This window comes from Ovis aries, chromosome 2, assembly GCF_016772045.2.
Source record: "Ovis aries strain OAR_USU_Benz2616 breed Rambouillet chromosome 2, ARS-UI_Ramb_v3.0, whole genome shotgun sequence".
In the NCBI taxonomy this organism is placed as follows: Eukaryota; Metazoa; Chordata; class Mammalia; order Artiodactyla; family Bovidae; genus Ovis; species Ovis aries.
In genome coordinates, this window is record NC_056055.1 from 34,723,924 (window position 1) to 34,743,853 (window position 19,930).

Sequence of the window (19,930 nt, forward strand, 5' to 3'; positions counted from 1 at the left end):
AAGGGAGAATGTCAAGAGCATGAAGTATATTGATTTCATCAAGACTCTTGGCAAAATCCACTGTAGTATCCTTGAGATGTAAGGAAATATGGGCTGAAAAGTGAAGTCGCTCAGTTATGTCTGACACTTTGCGACCCCTACCAGGCTCCCCCATCCATGGGATTTTCCAGGCAAGAATACTGGAGTGCATTGCCATTTCCTCCTCCATGGGCTGAACTTGTGGATAGTTAGACACTGGTATGTGCCTGCCTAGTTTAACACTGCCCTGTCTAGGACTGATTCACTCCAATGTTCTTTAGCTCTGAGGGGTTCTCTTTAAATGTTCAAATATACTTAAAATAATGATAGCTGACACACGAAACACTCACTATGTGGTGGGTACAATTTCAAGTGCATTTAATCCTTGCAACAGTAAATTGAAAAGTTATTACAGTCATTGCCATTTAACAGTTGAAGAAATTGAGTGTAGAGGTTAAGGAGCATGTTCAATGTCACAGAGTTAGTAAGAGGTAGAATTGGAATTTGAACCTAGGCAGTCTGGCCCCAGAGTCTAAATTCTGTATGCTACCCTAATCCCCACCACTACCTCCATGCTTCAGATGCTCTAGAATGCTCTCAGCCAGGGAGAGGGACTCCACCATACCTGACTGATGGTCATTCATACACTGGTCTGTAATGTTCTAAAGTAGGACCTATAATGCACAGACTCTCAAGGGATCCATGGAAAAAATTCAGAGGGTTCTGTAAGCGTGGTTTGTACCTAATTTTCACAAACCTAACAAAAGTTAGTATTTCCAATCCTTAATGTTGGCAGCAAACCACAGTATTGTCACCCATAAAAAGCAGATATTTTCAGGTTACATGATTGCTGTTGCAGGTATTGCAACACATCATTTATGCTCATCACCTGTAAATTAGAGGGGTTATTAGACCTGCCACCAGATCTCATTATTGAATATTTTAACAAAAACACTGGCATTAGTATATCACATTTTAAACATGTTGTAACTGTACTGCAATGGAATAGTGTACCTGCTTAGCCCCATGTATTTTATGTTATGCATTTAAAGCCTTATTTGGGGAAGGAGTCCCTAGACTTCATCAGCTTGCGAAAGGGCAGAGGCTGCCCCATGCTGTTGAAGCCAAATTTGTGCTACAGCGTGTGTGGCTTAGGCCATGATGCTTTCCCTTCATGACCTGTGTTTCATGCTCAAGCAAATAGTTATGACTAATCATGGCTGACAAAAGGTAAGCAAGTGATAGTTCTGGACCACAAAGAGAAAAAGGAAGTATAGCACACAGAATATTAAAATGGGTTTTCTGCAGTGGCAGCTAAAGTTGTCTTTAAGGATTTAGTAGAAGAAATACAGAGTACAAATCCACAGGCAGAAAGGATCAGGGAAGTCCTCTGACATTCTCAAAGACCTCATAAACATCACTCTAGCCTGGGAGGGCTGCCCAACAGAGTATAAAAAGTGGTCGTAAAACACTCGTGGGAGGAATGTCATAAATCCAGGGGACAAGAATTGAAAGAGCGATGGCCAATGTATGTGGCCCTATGTCGACACCCTGAGACCACCCTATAAAGATCTGAAACAGTGCCCACATTCCTAGGAACCCATCCAAGTTTCTGGCATGTTTATCTAACAGCATTTCTCCAAACATGGGAGATGGGGCCCAATATATGCCACAGGGTTCCCACATTGTTCCTGTTCATTGATTAGAAGAATAACTCACATACATATTCTCTACACCTTCCGCGGCGGCTTCACAACAGCACCAAGCAACAGGCAGAACAAACTTCTTTGCCATTTCACTGAGATGGAAAGTGAGGTCGGAGAAGTGAAAGGAGTTGCTCAGAGCCATACACTGCACACATATTGCAGGTGAGGATGAAACCAGCTCTGCTGTTTGCTGGTTCCATAGTCCTTGGCATAGTAACCAGATTTGAAATCTGGAAAGAACCCAGATTCCTTCCTTGAGAAGTCAGACTAGCTATGTCTGAAGCCCTTTGAAGCTATGGTTCTGAAATTTAAAGTATGCATCCCCTTTTCTCCTATAGCCAACCAGGCTTGAGGAATCTGTCCTACACAGTGAACCAGTGTCCTAGCTGGACCTGAACGACCACTAAGGGCAGAACTCATAGAATTCACCAGGCAACCTGTCTCCACCTCCCAGAGAGAAGACTGGGGAAGCTGGGCATGTGATGAGGGAACCAGGGAGTTTCAGAGTAGGAAGAACATGGCTTTTTCCTTCTAGCACAGGGGTTCAAATGTCAGTTCTGCCACTTGGATAAGCTACGGGATCTCAGGAAACTGACTTCACTTCTCCAAATATTACTCTGTTAGTCTGCATGTGGTTGAGAAGGGTACATGTCAAGCTGAGATATAAAAAGAGGCCAGTGAATGTTAGTCTTCCTTCCAAGACCCAATATCAGCCCTCTAAGATATTAGCAGGGGGCTTCTCAGGTCACAGTTGTTTCCTACAATGAAACTTCATGAGTTTTCCAGGAGAAATTCACTACTTGATCTAAAAAAGCTGGGAAGAGTTCAAATACCTGAGGTGGCCACAAAAATAATAGCAAAATGCTGATGTGGGACTTAATTCACTGCGCAACTTCACCTTGGAGTAAAGCCTCCCTCTGTGCCCTAAAAACTGGAGCATCAATGACTATACTCTCGAGAAAGGTTTCTGTGCTCAAACGGATTCTGAGGCATGAGCCTCAAATCCTCCTCAGCCTCCTCTGCTGTATCCCCGTCATCAGCAACATGTGAATGAACCAAATTATCTCCAGGGCTGAGGGCGTGGGCCACATAGCTGGCTCCACCGTCAAAGGAGCCCAGCGTCATGTTCTCCACCCCCTTAGGAGGTGGCTAGTGCTGTCGTAGGGCTGTGAGGGAGGAAGCCAGCCTGGAAATGCCATGTAGGGAAGAAACTGTTCCATTTCAGTGTGAGGATTCTAAAATAGCTGCTAATAAAAAGCCTTCATACTGTGACACTTCAATACAGACACCCACAAGGATACCTTGACAAGCTGTTTGACTCCTCACAAGCTTTTTCTTGCTTTTCCTGCACAGGGCCCCCACCAGTCACCCACACAGACATACAACTATGCAGTGACAGAGAAAGCCAGCAGGGGTCTGCCTAGACTGTAGGACCAGCCAGGGAGCCCCAGTTCCCTGCGGGAGGGAAGCATCGCTGCTCTGATGTTGGCTTGTCCAGGTACCTGTCACAGCAATTTGAACCTGCTGCTTATTCTCTCTCTCTATCCTTCTGTTGTCTTTGACAATGCTTAGCCAGACAATGAGTCAAGCTTACCTCCTGGGATGAGAGGGGAGAACATCAAATGAAATTCCATTTACCAATTCAGAAATGCCATGGTTCAGTGGATCTAGGCTCTGAACAAAAGGGGAGTAGAACATGACTCTACGATAGTGATTAAAATCTGAAGAGCTTCTCCCACTGGAAGTCCTAACGATCCTTTAATTACTATAGCACTATCTCAATCAGGAAAATAATAGGTCAAGTTTGAAAGAAGTTTTAACAGCACTTATTCTATTTCTGAAGCTTGATAATTAAGATCTTTCATAAAATTACTATGTGAATCTTAGCATAGATGAGACCATATTACCTACTTTCTATAAATGCTGCTGAGCAGAAACCAGATGATTCTTATACTTGGGTGTACGTTGGATTCACCTAAGAAGCTTGCTGTGAGAAGGCAACGGCACCCCACTCCAGTACTCTTGCCTGGAAAATCCCATGGACGGGGGAACCTGGTAGGCTGCAGTCTATGGGGTTGCTAGGAGTCGGACACAACTGAGTGACTTCACTTTGACTTTTCACTTTCATGCACTGGAGAAGGAAATGCAGTGTTCTTGCCTGGAGAATCCCAGGGACGGGGAGCCTGCTGGGCTGCCATCTATGGGGTTGCACAGAGTCGGACACGACTGAAGTGACTTAGCAGCAGTAGCAGCAAGAAGCTTGATAAAAGTATAAATTCCCAATTCTCATCTTCAGAGATGCTGGATCAGTATATCTAAGGTGAGACCCAGTGATCGATATTTTGAAGAAATCACTTTGAAGTTATTCAGAGGCATGGTCAAGCCTGGGATGCATGATAGCACTAGGTAAGGTCACCCTGCTATGCCTCCTTAGCATGAAAAGAACTTGAGAAGTTGTCTAACAGTTGGAAAAGTAGAGCTTCCCCAGTGGCTTGGTGGTAAAGAATCCGCTGGAAAAGGAAGAACAGCAGGAGACTCAGGTTTGACCCCTGGGTCAGGAAGTTCCCCTGGGGGAGGGTATGGGAACCCACTCTAGTATTCTTGCCTGGAGAATCCCATGGACAGAGGAGCCTAGCAGACTACAGTCCATAGGGTCGCAGAGTCAGACACGACTGAAGCGACTTAGCATGCACATTCTAAAGCAACTTTATGTTTGAGAATTCTCTTAGTAGAATTCAATTTAGAACTTGTTTTAATTAGATAAGTAGAATTTTTCAGTTTTTATGCCTTTAATAAGTTCTCATGACCACCAATTAATGACTACCAAGAGAAGCTGTTGTCACTCTGAAGAGATATACATCCTGGCGTTTTTAATGTCTTCATATATACACAGATTAGGTTAGGTTGTTGTAACAATCTCTTGTAATTTTATAATTCTTCAAATCTGGATCAATAGACCAAACAAGAATGTGAACTAACTGCCTGAGGACAGAATTCTAAGCAAGTTTTATGGAGAGTTGAGCTGCTAAGTTGCTTCAGTCGTGTCCGACTCTGTGTGACCCCATAGACGACAGCCCACCAGGCTCCCCTATCCCTGGGATTCTCCAGGCAAGAACACTGGAGTGGGTTGCCATTTCCTTCTCCAATGCATGAAAGTGAAAAGTCAAAGTGAAGTCACTCAGTTTTGTCCGACTCTTAGCGACCCCATGGACTGCAGCCCACCAGGCTCCTCCGTCCATGGGATTTTCCAGGCAAGAGTACTGGAGTGGGGTGCCATTGCCTTCTCCGATGGAGAGTTGAGAGATAAAGTCAAATCATACTTGCACCTAGGACCTATTTCCACACTGAAGTCCCACTATTATGGATAAATCTTTACTTCCAAAGACTTCAAAGGGAATGGTGTACAGGCTTTCTCAGACCTTCCTTTTAGGCAATTATCATAATCAGTAAGAACCCAGAAAGAGCTCAGCACTGTGTGAGGCATTATGGAGGTTAATGTTAGAAGATGCATATTCTACCTGAGAAGTACTTGCAATCAAGTCACGTAGTCTTGATTATAACTTCAGTCATCTGCAATAGTCTTTAAGTTCAATACCACCTGCATCTGCTATTCTTTCTTTCTTTTTTATAAATTTTTAAAAATTTTAATTGGAGGCTAATTAGTTTACACTATTGTGGTGGTTTTTGTCATACATTCACATGAATCAGCCATGGGTGTACATGTGTTCCCCATCCTGACACTCCCTCCCACTTCCTTCCCCATCCCATCCCTCAGGGTCGTCCCAGTGCACCAGCCCTGGGCAGCCTGCCTCATGCATCGAACCTGGACTGGTGATTTATTTAACATATGATAATATATATGTTTCAATGTTATTCTCTCAAATCATCCCACCCTCGCCTTCTCCCACAGAGTCTAACAGTCTGTTCTTTACATCTGTGTCTCTTTTGCTGTCTTGCATATAGGGTCATTGTTGTTGCTGCTGCTGCTGCTGCTGCTAAGTCACTTCAGTCGTGTCTGACTCCATGTGACCCCATAGACGGCAGCCCATCAGGCTCCCCCGTTCCTGGGATTCTCCAGGCAAGAACACTGGAGTGGGTCGCCATTTCCTTCTCCAATGCATGAAAGTGAAAAGTGAAAGTGAAGTCGCTCAGTCGTGTATGACCCTCAGCGACTTCATAGACTGCTCTTTCTAAATTCCATATATATGCATTAATACACTGTATTGGTGTTTTTCTTTCTGACTTACTTCATTCTGTATAATAAGCTCTAGTTTCATCTACCTCATTAGAACTGATTCAAATGCATATTTTTTATAGCTGAATAATATTCCATTGTGTATATGTACCACAGCTTTCTTATCTATTTGTCTACCACTTACATCTGGGTTGCTTCCATGTCCTGGCTATTGTAAACAGTGCCGAGATGAACATTGGGCTACATGTGTCTCTTTCAATTCTGGTTTCCTCAGTGTGTATGCCCAGCAGTGGGATTGCTGAGTTGTACAGCAGTCCTATTTCCAGTTTGTTTTTTAAGGAATCTCCACACTGTTCTCCATAGTGGCTGTACTAGTTTGCATTCCCGTCAACAGTGTAAGAGGGTTCCTTTTTCTCTGCACCCTCTCCAGCATTTATTGTCTGTAGACTTTGATAGCAGCCATTCGGACTGGCGTGAGATGGTACCTCACTGTGGTTTTGATTTGCATTTCTCTGATAATGAGTGGTGTTGAGCATCTTTTCATGTGTTTGTTAGCCATTTGTATGTCTTCTTTGGAGAAATGACTATTTAGTTTTTTGGCCCACTTTTTGATTGGGTTGCTTATTTTTCTGGAATTGAGCTGCAGGAGTTGCTTGTATGTTTTTGAGATTAATTCTTTGTCACTTGCTTCATTCTTTCTTTAAGACTCAAGTCAAATTCTATTTCTCTCCCAGATTTCATCCCACATGCCAATAAAAATCAATTTGTCTCTACACTTCACAACATGCCTAGCATTAGAGTGATTTATTATGTTTCTTCTCCCCCAAGAGATTTGTGGTTTTCTTTAGGGAACAGAATACATCTCATTCAGAATCTACATTTTGGAGAGACATGGCTAAAAATTATATATGCAGTACCATATTGGACGAATTCTGTCCTTATCCATCCAAGGTGTTCTGTCCCTGACCACAGGACAAAGACTGTGGGAAAATGTGAAAAGTGTGGAGTATTATTAATATTCTGCTCACACAGCTTTTTCCAAAGCTTTCTTGAACTAGTTCACATTTTGAGCCTTGGGAATCTCTCAGAGATAACAAGGAAGCTTAGATAATTTTCTCTTGCTCAATACTCACTGAAGATGGAGAAAATCTACTCTCTTACGAAAGTAATAATCTTGTGTAGGCAGGAAAACTGATTGTAGAAGAAGTATTATGTAAATGTAAGTTACTTAATTAAAAAGAAAAAAATCCTTCACAGGAAGTAGCTGATCTAAAGAGGTAGGAGAACTTGTTTTCTTTACTGCAGCTTACACGTAGTTCACTGATAGATTTTTTAATGACATATTAATCATCATTGAGAGATGGCAACTGTCTTCTACTTCTAAGCAAGGTGGAGTGACAGGGAAAGAATATACTGTCTCATCAGAAACAACCAAAAACTGACTTAAATATACATATGAAACAATTATTTTCAAGACACTAGATAATAGGCAATTAGAGATCATGATACTTGAGAGATTAGAAACAAACATAGTGAGTCCCATGGTTGCCAAGATTACTTCATTCATTGGTGGAGCACAGCATGCTCCTTGAGTTGAGAAGATGGAGCTGAGAGCCCAGAGAGATCAAGGTGACTAGAGTGGACAAGACACAAAACCAGAGAAGAGAGAGCTGCACACAGAAAACTCTGAGGACCTACAGAAGGTGCCTTTCAAGTATTCAGCTGAGTATGGATCATTGCATGCAAATGAGGACACTCTCAATGGCTGGGAAAGAACAACCCAAAAGGATCAGTGCCCAGTGCTCACACAGGACCAGGAATACTGCCAGTTCCCATGAAGCAGAGTGAAAATCTCATGATTCATGGGGAATCAGGTAGAGTGCCTAGTAGATCTTGCCTCAGCAATGGGGAATTATTAGTTCTAAAGTAAGCAATGATTTAGAAATACCCAATAAATCGTACCAGCAACACACAAAGGGATCAAGTAGTTTCAAGGCATTATAACCACATTTCAGAACAAAGCTCAAAAATATTTTTAGTAAGGCAAAATATCCAGCATACAGCAAGATAAAATTCACAATGTCTGGCATCCAATCTAAAATCATAAGGCATACAAAGCACTTGGAAAATATGATCCATGATAAGGAGAAAAATCAAACAATGAAAATGGATCCAGGACTGACACACATGATAGAACTACAGGCAAACAGACTGGAACATTTATTACACATTTATAAAGCATAATTATAAAATTATAGCTTCATAATATAAACATTTAAATATAAATTTAATATATAAATATAAATTTAAATATAAAATGTTTATAATAAACATTTATTATAAAAGTTAATTGGAGTTAATTAGAATGGAAGATACAAGAAAAGGTCCATATAGAACTTGTAGGAATGAAAACTTGAATAAGTGATATGAAAACTATAATGAATGGGAATGAAGGATCCTAAATTAGACACTGCAGAAGAAAAAATTATGGAAGTTGAAGGCAAAATAATAGAAATTATCCAAAACGAAACACACAAAGAAAGGAGAATCCAAAACTATAAAACGAGCTCAGTGAGCCATGAGGAAGCTTTAAGTGACTTAACAAAAGTGAAATTGGAGTCCCTGCAAGTAAGTGAGGGCATAGATGAAATATTTGAACACATAATGGCCCCAAATCTTCAAACTGATGAAAATTATAAGCCCACAATCCAAGAAACCCAATGAATCCAAGGGAAAATCTTTAAAGCAGCTTGAAGAAAAAGATGCATTATATACAGAGGAGTAAAACTCTCCTATTGAAAAATGCCAGCAATTTTATTTTTTTAGCAGTTAATATGTGGCACTTCAATTTATTTTACTCAGCAAGCTTTAAAGGCAGATGCTCATTGAGAATAAAGAAACAGAGCTCTCAGGAGAGTTTTACTCCTCTGTATGGCAATGACGACCCTGTATGCAAGACAGGAAAAAAGACACAGATGTGTATAACGGACTTTTGGACTCAGAGGGAGAGGGAGAGGGTGGGATGATTTGGGAGAATGGGAATTCTAACATGTATACTATCATGTAAGAATTGAATCACCAGTCCATGTCTGACGTAGGGTGCAGCATGCTTGGGGCTGGTGCATGGGGATGACCCAGAGAGATGTTGTGGGGAGGGAGGTGGGAGGGGGGGGTCATGTTTGGGAAGGCATGTAAGAATTAAAGATTTTAAAATTTAAAAAAAATAAAAATAAAAAAATAAAGAAACAGAGGCCATGATGGCACCTAAGGTGAGCATGGAAAGGTTTCTTTGCTCTTCTCAAAGCCACTCACTTTGGCTTCCTTTTCACCTGTAGTACAATCACAGTTTATCTAGATCTTCAGAAAGCCATTGATCTCTGCTAGTAAGTTCAGTCCTTGGTCTTGGCCCATGTGTGGTCAGTGAGGTATAAGAAGGAGTCTTTGCAGAAGAGTTCTGGGAAAGAGTTACTTCCTGATGAAAGAAAGGTATATAGGTAGAAATTATTTTCACCTGCAGCCATCCTGCCTCCTTTCTCCTCCAACTGCAGTTTTGACATGTTTGGAATTGAGGCAACCATCCTTCAGCCATGAATAAAACACCAAGAAAATGTCAGGTGCCAGTAAATTGCTCTGACACTGGAAAGCTTCTGAACCCATTAGAAAACTGCCCACCTGTAAATTTCTTATAGTGTGAACAAAAGCAACTCCCTATCTGCTTGGCCTATGCCTAAGTGCATTCCCACCTAACTGCTAGAAAAGGGAAATCAGATATTTGAACTTTCATCTTTAGGATCACTGTTGGATGCTCTTTTCTCTATATCATTGTTAGGTCTTTATTGTCAGTGTCCTTTTTAAGGGGCTCTTGTCTCAGTGATGCAAAGATATGGAATGTGACAGATATAAGAAAGCTGAAGCCTAACTGCTTCCAGATGGGTAAAAATGGGAGAAAGTATCTACTGAATATACTTCTCAGTACTTTGAGGAATCAGAACCCTTCTGCCCCATGCACATCAATGGGCTATTGCCTACCATCCTTCCCAGCACACCTGAAAACACCAATTTCTGTATGTAGTACTTCTGTGTACAAAGAGAAAGGGCTCTTGATTTCAAGAATAAGAGACTCAGAAGACTAAAAAACAAGAGGATTTATCCTATCATCTGCTAACAGACTCCACTAGTTGGTAAATGGATGGAGCCAGGGCTCTGGACAAAGCTCTAGATAGAACCAGGGCTCTGAATGAGGCCAGCTCTTTGTGCAGACTTTGGCCACTTTCTATAGCCCTTCTGAAAAGGCCACAAGTCCCAGTAATAGATTAAAGGCTCTAAGGAGTTCTGTAGCAAGGAAATTATTGCTTACCTTAGTGATCATGGATCTCTTTTACTGGTGAAAGAGATGGATCAGCTAAGGGATCTAGTTTGAGAGACACTGCACTAGACCAATCAAATACATACAGCAGTGGAGATCTGGGGATCTGTTGGGCAGCTCTATTTTCATAAGCTGCCAGAATGCAATCTGACATGTCACTTTCTGGCATAAAATCTCTCAGTAGCTTCCCACCGACAAAAAGGCCAAGTTCAAAGAATTTGGCATAGCAAATAGGCAGCTGTGAAGTCTGATAATAATGTGAATAGCCTACTTTTTTAGCCTCAAGGGTATGTAAAGGAGCTTCATTCTCAGGCCATGCATTATGATGTTTTCACACCATTTCTTTTCCTATGCCACCTCCTATGCCAAGAACTCCCCCCTCTCCTCATCGTTGTCAGCCTTCTTGCCAATAGATAAATTTCTGATTCATATCTTAAATACCAGTTCAATGCCTTGTCTTTGTGAACTTGACTCTGATTTCCTAAAGCAGACTGGTAGCTTTCTTTTTAGGGTTCCTTATACATATTTCTGTTGATATTTCAGCATCCATCACATTGTGTTCAGTTACTCAGTTGTGTCCAGCTCTGTGCGATCCCATGGACTGTAGCCCATAAGACTCCTCTGCCCATTGAATTTTTCAGGCAAGAATTCTGAAGTGGGTTGCCAATTCCTACTCTGGGGGATCTTCCCAACCCAGGGATGGAATACATGTCTCTTGTGTCTCCTGCATTGGCAGGTGGATTCTTTATCACTAGCGCTAACTAGGAAGCCCCTTCATCATATGGTGCTGTGTGTCACTTCAGTGGTGTCTAACTCTTTGTGATCATATGGACTGTAGTCCACCAGGTTCCTCTATCCATGGGATTCTCCAGGCAAGAATACTGAAGTGGGCTGCCATGCCCTCCTCCAGGGGGGATCTTCCCAACCTAGAGATCAAACTCATATCTCCTACATTGCAGGAAGATTCTTTACTGCCGGGCCACCAGGGAAGCCATTATCACACATCTAAAGACTCTGCCTTTATTGTTTAGTACAGTATCTAGCATGTGGCAGCTGCTTCACTAATGTGTGTTGAATGAATGAATAAACGGACACTCACCCACCCTGTTACAACTCCAGAGCATATGTGAAAGGTTCTTAGGGAGGCTTAAATACAAACTGAGTCAATTTAGCATCTTAAAACAATTTATGCAAATCTACTTTAACATAGAATTAGCCTGAATTCAATGTTCTGATTTCTGCCCAACAGGCAAGTTCCTCTGAACTGTGCTTTTTCTCTCACTGTTGTTCAAGGCATAAAATTAAAGATGATTTCATAGAATAAACAACCTCTTATGTTTCTGGGGCCACTTCAATCAAAAGAACCTAACCGGAAAGGTCTATAATTGTTTGTGTGAAAGTTAAGAGTCATCGTGTGAGTATCTATTAAGGAGAAAAATAAGGAAATGGTATCTGCAAAAGAGAGTTAATGACATAGAGAACATTCTTCTTTCAGGAAGATGTGTTTGTTGCCTTTTTATATGAATGCTCTGTCTGGTTTTAAGGGTTCTAGGCAAATATATCAGAGGAAGTTTGTCCACTATAGTGTTAATGTAAATAAGTTTCAGCTCTGGGCTTTCTACTGAAAATAAATAGTCTGAGATAAAGATGTCCCTGTATCTCTAGCTTTACTTCCTGAAGGTAGTGTTCCTAGATCCAGCACCAGGCCTGTCTGCAAGTCTGAGTATCTTCAGTTTTCATCAATAGAGCGAAAAGACACATTCATCAATGCTTTTCCTTATATGTGTCCTATTCAGCATACCTAGTCTGTGCTGTGCACTCTGCCAGTTTTCACAGATATAAAGATATATAAGATTTATCCTCTCTCCGCTCTCACATCAATGAGAAGACATGAGCAGATTTCCATGATGCAAAATACTGTATGCTGTAATGCTTATTTCTAAGAAGTATTGAGGGATCAAAGATTTTTCAGCCATTGTTCTGCTTGGAGGAAGTCAGGGAGGTGGTGGAACTGAAGTGATCGCTTAGGAATTAGCAGTTATCACCAGGTAGACACAGTGTTGCTCCTCATGCGGGGATGACCTGAGCATTTTACACAGCACAGTAAAAACATCTGTGGAATGAGTTAAGATTTACCTATGTACTCCACAATCTATCTATTCATCTACCTATCTATCTACTTAGACATGCTCACATTACAAGCAAATATTCCTTAAAAAAATAAACTTTTATTTTTTAAGACCAAGGTATAAAAATTAACCCTTGATTATTTTTCATGTGCTTGTCCAGTTTTTAAATTACCTAAGGCAATGCCAAAGAATGCTCAAACTACCACACAATTGCACTCATCTCACATGCTAGTAAAGTAATGCTCAAAATTCTCCAAGCCAGGCTTCAGCAATATGTGAACCGTGAACTTCCAGATGTTCAAGCTGGTTTTAGAAAAAGAAGAGGAACCAGAGATCAAATTGCCAACATCCACTGGATCATCGAAAAAGCAAGAAAGTTCCAGAAAAACATCTATTTCTTTATTGACTATGCCAAAGCCTTTGACTGTGTGGATGACAACAAACTGGAAAATTCTGAAAGAGATGGGAATACAAGACCACCTGACCCGCCTCTTGAGAAACCTGTATGCAAGTAGGAAGCAACAGTTAGAACTGGACATGGAACAACAGACTGGTTCCAAATAGGAAAAGGAGTACGTCAAGGCTGTATATTATCACCCTGCTTATTTAACTTCTATGCAGAGTACATCATGAGAAATGCTGGACTGGAAGAAACACAAGCTGGAATCAAGATTGCCGGGAGAAATATCAATAACCTCAGATACGCAGATGATACTACCCTTATGGCAGAAAGTGAAGAACTAAAGAGCCTCTTGATGAAAGTGAAAGAGGAGAGTGAAAAAGTTGGCTTAAAGCTCAACATTCAGAAAATGAAGATCATGGCATCTGGTCCCATCACTTCATGGGAAATAGATGGGGAAACAGTGGAAACAGTGTCAGATTTTATTTTTTTGGGCTCCAGAATCACTGCAGATGGTGATTGCAGCCATGAAATTAGAAGACGCTTACTCCTTGGAAGAAAAGTTATGACCAACCTAGATATCACATTGAAAAGCAGAGACATTGCTTTGCCAACTAAGGGCCGTCTAGTCAAGGCTATGGTTTATCCAGTGGTCATGTATGGATGTGAGCGTTGGACTGTGAAGAAAGCTGAGTGCCAAAGAATTAATGCTTTTGAACTGTGGAGTTGGAGAAGACTCTTGAGAGTCCCTTGGACTGCAAGGAGATCCAACCAGTCCATTCTGAAGGAGATCATCCCTGGGATTTCTTTGGAGGGAATGATGCTGAAGCTGAAACTCCAGTACTTTGGCCTCCTCATGTGAAGAGTTGACTCATTGGAAAAGACTCTGATGCTGGGAAGGATTGGGGGCAGGAGAAGGAGACAACAGAGGATGAGATGGCTGGATGGCATCACTGACTCGATGGACATGAGTCTGAGTGAACTCCAGGAGTTGGTGATGGACAGGGAGGCCTGGCGTGCCGCGATTCATGGAGTCGCAGAGTCGGACACGACTGAGCGACTGAACTGAACTGAACTGAACTGAAGCCTTCTCTCTTCTATGGTTCAGGACTTTATTTTCTAGTTTATCACCCTTTTTCCTTCGGGGTAGGCAGAGTAAGGGACAAAGTACCTAAAGTTCATAACAGTTCTTTTTGCTACTTGTTATATTAGCTTATTTTAACAAAACTTGTCTTCCTTTCTCTCTGCTGTTGATAAACTGTATTAAGCACTTGCAGATGATTTCCAGACTTGTTTATATCATTTTAACACTTTAAGATTCTCACCATGGCCTTTAACCAAGTTAGATTCACTTGCTTCTTTAAATGTCCACTATTAATGAGCTTCCCAATTCTGTTTCCCTGTTTTTTCTTAAGTGAAAGATGAATTAAAAGATAGAATTGCTCACCCCTACCACCATAAAACTAAAATTCAAAGTGTTGTATAAGATTTAAAAGTGAGGATTTCAGATCTTTGGGGCTCTGTACTCACCAATGGTCACCATTCATTTTAAAGGCATGTTGAAACCAAATCATGGAAAATACCAAAGCACACATTTAAAAATCTCAGTGGATCCACTGAGGCACAGTAATGACCAAGTAGACTGAGATCCTAGGTCTCTGACAGTCAAAATGTGACAGAAATCTGGTTCAGATGCTTCCTAAATGTCAGGCTTTGCCAGTGGAGGGAAGGAATAAAAACGAAATGAAAGACTGGTACCGCAGAGCTGCTAATTAAAACAATTCAGAGAACATAAATGCTAGAGTAATTTTGGACCTGCCATATCAGGCTGGTTTCAATGCAAATGTAGTGTTCCGATTTCTTCCTTCTTTAGGAAGATATAATTAGCTCAGCTGCAACAGGGTGGAAGCTTTGAGGCAGCCGTTTCCTGGTGCTGCCAGCTCCCCCATGATGGAGGAACAGCTGCCACCCACCCCTCCTGCCATAGATCACACAGAGCTGGGGCCACCCCACAAGGCAGCTCACAAGCCACCAAGAGCAGAAGGCTCAGGCTGCCAGTGGGATTGGTTCTTGCTTAAAGATAAAGATCATGTAACTCCTTAATCCAGTTGACTCCATGCCCAAACAGCATCTTTCCATGGAAGACACCCTTGGTGAAGACAAAAGTCCTCATCCACTACTGTGCAGGAAGGATATTAACGTGGTGATGATGATAGCCCACATCAGCCACAGCAGTTCCCCACCTTGGAGTGTGAAGGCTTTTGAAGAAATGAAGAACAAAATAATTACAAAAATGTGCCCACAAATGAGCTGTAAGGAGAATAGATTCCCCAGCTTCCATGGCAGAAAAGATGAAGAGAAACCATGATGAGGATGGGCTTAACACTAAGCTTATGGATGGTCCAACAGGTGCGTAACTTACGTGAAAGCAAAAGTGTCCTGGGAGGTAAGCCATACAAAGTCATGCTGGATTCACATGCAGAAATAGAGCAATGGCTTCTACTTGTCCATTGGACAAACTCAAGAGAGTGAACTTCATGGATAGGCTTTTGATATTTGAATAAGCAAAGATATTCTACAAATGAGTTATATGACAATAAATACTTTCATGGAACCAAAGAGTAGACTACCACTTGAAAATTTTAGAGACAGCAAAATGAAATTCATAATTTCTTATTTTTTCTAAGCTACTACTAAATCGGCCAGTTCTTATGCTCATCATCCACTTTGTACCAAATCCCACCAGGCCCACCTGTCACAGAGGTCAGGGTAAGGCTGGTTCTTTCTCATCCTCAATGGGAACAACAAACAAAAAAGTGAGCATATAAACCTTGAAGTTGCAACTGAGTAGGGACCATGGTGGGGGGATTAAATCAATGTGGCACCTGAAGCACATTTCTTAATGACTAGGATAGTTTTGTGAAGAACATCTAAACAAATAAACTGGGAATCATTATTTCCTCCAATCTATTCAGAAGGAAATATTTCAAGAAAATCTCACTAAGTGGAGAATTTTCTTTTTAACAAAATCAGAATATATGGTAGATGACAAATGACAGTGTTTAAAATGCATAAATGACCAAGGCTAAATTCTCATGTCTATAATAATGGTCATTGCTTTGCTAGTATTCTTGAGCCTTTTTAAATCAAGATATAATTCTTAAACCATAATATTTACCCTTTTAAAGTGCATGTTCGATGATTTTTATTATATTTACACACATACTAAACAACCATCACACTACACAATTATAGAACATTTTCATCACTCCAAAAAGAAACTCCATATCCAGAACCAGTCACTTCTCATTTTCCATTGTCCCCCAGCTTCTGGCAACCACGAATCTACCTCCTGCTCTGTGGATTTGCCTATTCTGGATATTCTGTATAAATGGAATCATATAGTATGTAACCTTTTGTGCTTGGTTTCCTTCACTTAACCATAATAATGTTTTCAATGTTCATATTGTAGCATGAATCAGTACATCATTCCTTTTGATTAATGAATAATAGTCAATCATACAGATGATCACATTTTGTTTATCTGTTTACTATTTGATGGACCCTTAAACTGTTTCCACTTTTGAGCTATTATGAATAATGCTGCTATTTCATTTGTGTACCTGTGTGTGTGTGTGTGTGTGTGTGTGTGTGTACATATGGTTTTAATTCTCTTGGGTATATACCAAGGAGTAGAATTTCTGAGTTATATGATGACTCTGTTGTACATTTTGAGGAACTGCCAAACTATTTCTAAAGCAACTGCACCAATTTACATTCCCACCAGCAATTTATGAGGGTTCCAATTTCTCCACATCCCTGTTAACACTTCGTATTGTCTGTTTTGCCCAGTGGATATGAAGTGGTACCTCATTGTGGTTTTGATTTACATTTCCCTAATGACTGATGATGTTGAGCATTATTTTCTGTACTTATTGGCCATTTGTATGTTTTCTTTGGGGGCACCAAAAGAAACTTAAATCTTTTACCTATTTTATAATTGGGTAATCTATCTTCATATTGTTAAGTTTTTCAGTCCTTTTCTTCAGAATTATTTTTCCAGAGATTGTAGCAAAAGTCACTGAGTTCCACCTCATTCAGTCACAGCTTTGAGAATGAAGCATAGCTTTATTGATTTGGATAATGATAAAGTTGAAAATATTTACTGAGCACATATTTTGTGCCAGACCAATCTGAAACCTTTATTAACCTACTGTGAAAGGGGGAGCCATTGCCAGGGCCACATGTTTCTTCCCTGGATGCTCATCAAGATCAGTAAAGATTGTTTTTAAGGAAAAGCCCATGTGTTCGTTTGTCTCCTTGGACAGGGAAATGCCCCCATCTCTCCACTCCCTGCCAAGGAAGCAGAGCTAACAGAGAACACACATCCATTGGCATGTAACCTCCGGCCGTGTTTTAGCTTTCCAGACCACACTAGTCATCACTAGACTTAGAACAGGTGCTTATCACAATGTGAATCAAAATGACAAAGGAAGAAACCCCACAAAACAATCTACAGAAGAATATGCAGCTAAGCAATGGGTTCATTGTCCTAGACCAATTGTAGCAAAGTCAGCTCAGCTAAAAGGCAGACATTGAAGTGAGAGAGGCTGCAAGAAAGACTACAGGAGACGAAAGGAGGAAGTTCCTCTTCTAAGATAAGTCATGATGTGAGGAGCAAAGGCAAGGACAGGCATGTTCTTCACCAGGCCCAATCTAGTACAAAAGTTAGTTCAGTTATAGGTTTTATCTTTTTATTTGATATATTTCTAAAACACTTGTTTTTCTCCCTACATCCCTCTGCCCTTAAAAATCAAGCATGACAACAAGAAAAATAGTGGGGGTTTGAGATGGTAGAACATGACCCCAAATCTTCACTTTCAATATCACAAATTCCCAGTTTCCAGAAATGACCCTTTTCTTTCATACCCGAGTTCTGAGATCTCAGTTAACAAATCTAATACTCCAAGGGGGCTAACTCCAGGTAATCAATGGATTTGCATCATTGAATACAATTCTAGCTGTTAGCATGTTAAAGGGTGGAACCCAGACAGACTGGGTGGGACAAAACCTCTTATCAAGAGGCCACCAACCAAGATGGTTCTCAGTGGCAACTTCCAACATCTTAGTGCACCTTCATTTATGTGAATGAGTTCACCTAAAATCAAACCTCAAACAAAAGGCTTCAGGCATAACTTCACGGAATCAAAACCAAACCTCTAAATCCTTTAACTTTGTGGCCTCCTAAAGTCCTCAGGGCTGCCCCTGGCACAACTCTCATGTTGAAATCTTTCTCTTGACAATATCTAGAGAACCATGGAAAGGGCAGGATGGTGTGGCGGGCTGAATTATGTCCTCCCCAGACTTACATGCAGAAGACTTAGCCCCTAGTATCCCAGAATACAGTTGTATTCAGAGATGGGCCTTTAAAGAGGTAATTAAGCTAAAATGAGGCCATTAGGGTGGGCCTTAAACCAGTCTGACTGACATTCTTATAAGAAGAAATTTAGACACAGAGAGAGACCCCAGGGATGTATGTGCACAAAGAAACCATGTCCTGCACATGAGGACGTACACAGCACGAAGGCAAAGAGTGTAAGCCAAGGAGACAAGCCTTAAAAGAAAACAACCCTACTGTCTCCTTGAGCTTGGACTTCCAGCCTCCAGCACTGTGTGAAAACCATCTTCTGCCGTGCAAGCCACTGAGCCTGCAGTATTCTGCTGCGGCAGCCCAGGCAAATACAACAAGGAAGGAGGGAAGCCCAGGGAAGGAGGGCCCTGGGCCTCCTCACGGGCACAGCCACTCACCCTGTAGTAGTCAGTGCTATACACGTCCCGGGACATGCCGAAGTCCCCGATTTTCACCAGGAGGTTCTCGCCCACCAGGCAGTTCCGGGTGGCCAGGTCTCGGTGCACGAAGTGCTGCGACGCCAGGTAGACCATGCCTGCAGCGATCTGCTGGGCGATGTGCAGCATCTGCGATTGCGTCAGCTCTGCCGGTGGGTTGCCCTCGGCCATCAGCACTGCATCAGGTCCGTGTGCCCTGGGAAGGACACGAAAGGCCTCATGGAGCCTCGGCTCTTTGCCTTGAGGGGCCCTGTGCCCCTCATCAGCTGCTGGTGTGGGAGGATACTGCTTGCCTTAGCAAAAATAGGAGGCAAGGACAATCCACCCACAGTTTTACCTCCAAAACCTCCAGAGTACCCAGGCTTCATTTCCCAGAAAGTCTAACATTTCCAGGACCCCATGGGCCTGAACAGTGCTTCCTCAACATACAGACAGGTTCAACTTTTAGGGCTCTGGAACTACGCTGGGGTCAGGCACTGGCTAGATTCCAAAACCCTAGAAAGCAGTGGGTGGCTGAAGCAAAAACAAGTGAACAAAAAAATATGCAAATTAAAATAAAACACTGGAGGAGAGTTTCACTCTCCTGGGGTCAGGAGTCATTGTACCCCAGTAGGAGCCCCTCCTGCAGCAGAGGGTCCTCACCCAGGCTGGTCCCTCCAGAGTGCACAGCTCTGATCTCCCCCACCTCACCCGTTCCATGGCCCAACATGGTTTCAAGCTACCCTTGTCATCCTCAACCCAGCTTGGCAAAATAACTGAGCATCCTCATCCCAGGCATTCATTCCCAGTGAAAAATGCCATCTCCTTCAGCTCAGCCCCATCCCAGATCTCCAGCTCCATCTGCACTGGCCACCACAGAGGGCAGCTTTCTGAATCACAATACATTTAGTCTCTCACTGGGGCAACTTTGATTCCCCATACTATGTGTGGGGAGTGGTGAAGTATGGTGCTGTTGTATATCTTCTTTATATTCTGTCTTGTCCATTTTTCTCCCAGCTGTGTGGCAACTTAAGGCATCTGAACAGTGGCATGTGCTTCAGGGAAGGGAGGGTCTCAGTCTTAGGATGCCACTGTTAACCCCTTACCTCCACCCCACATTCCCCAACTTGGAATTCTGCCTGGTGTGCTAAGACTGGAGTCACTGCCCGGATGGACTGAGGGGTTGCTGCAGGGCCAGGAGGAAAGGCTACTTTTGCTGCTGGACCTGCCAGGACAGTCTAAGGGCTTCTCCCTCCCAAAGGCAAACAAGGGAGAAGATCCTTCAGGACA

The 19,930-nt window shown here is 42.0% G+C and overlaps 1 protein-coding gene across 7 annotated transcripts in view; it reads right to left on the bottom strand.

Moving 5' to 3' along the window:
- The window catches only part of NTRK2 (neurotrophic receptor tyrosine kinase 2), a 400,491-nt gene that overhangs the window by 59,770 nt on the left and 320,791 nt on the right, over nucleotides 1-19,930 (bottom strand). For all 7 annotated transcript variants that reach the window (XM_042243073.2, XM_042243071.2, XM_042243072.2 and 4 more), the window contains one exon: nucleotides 18,623-18,857. In XM_042243073.2, the coding sequence (XP_042099007.1) occupies nucleotides 18,623-18,857 (235 nt within the window). The remainder of the gene's footprint in view (nucleotides 1-18,622; nucleotides 18,858-19,930) is intronic.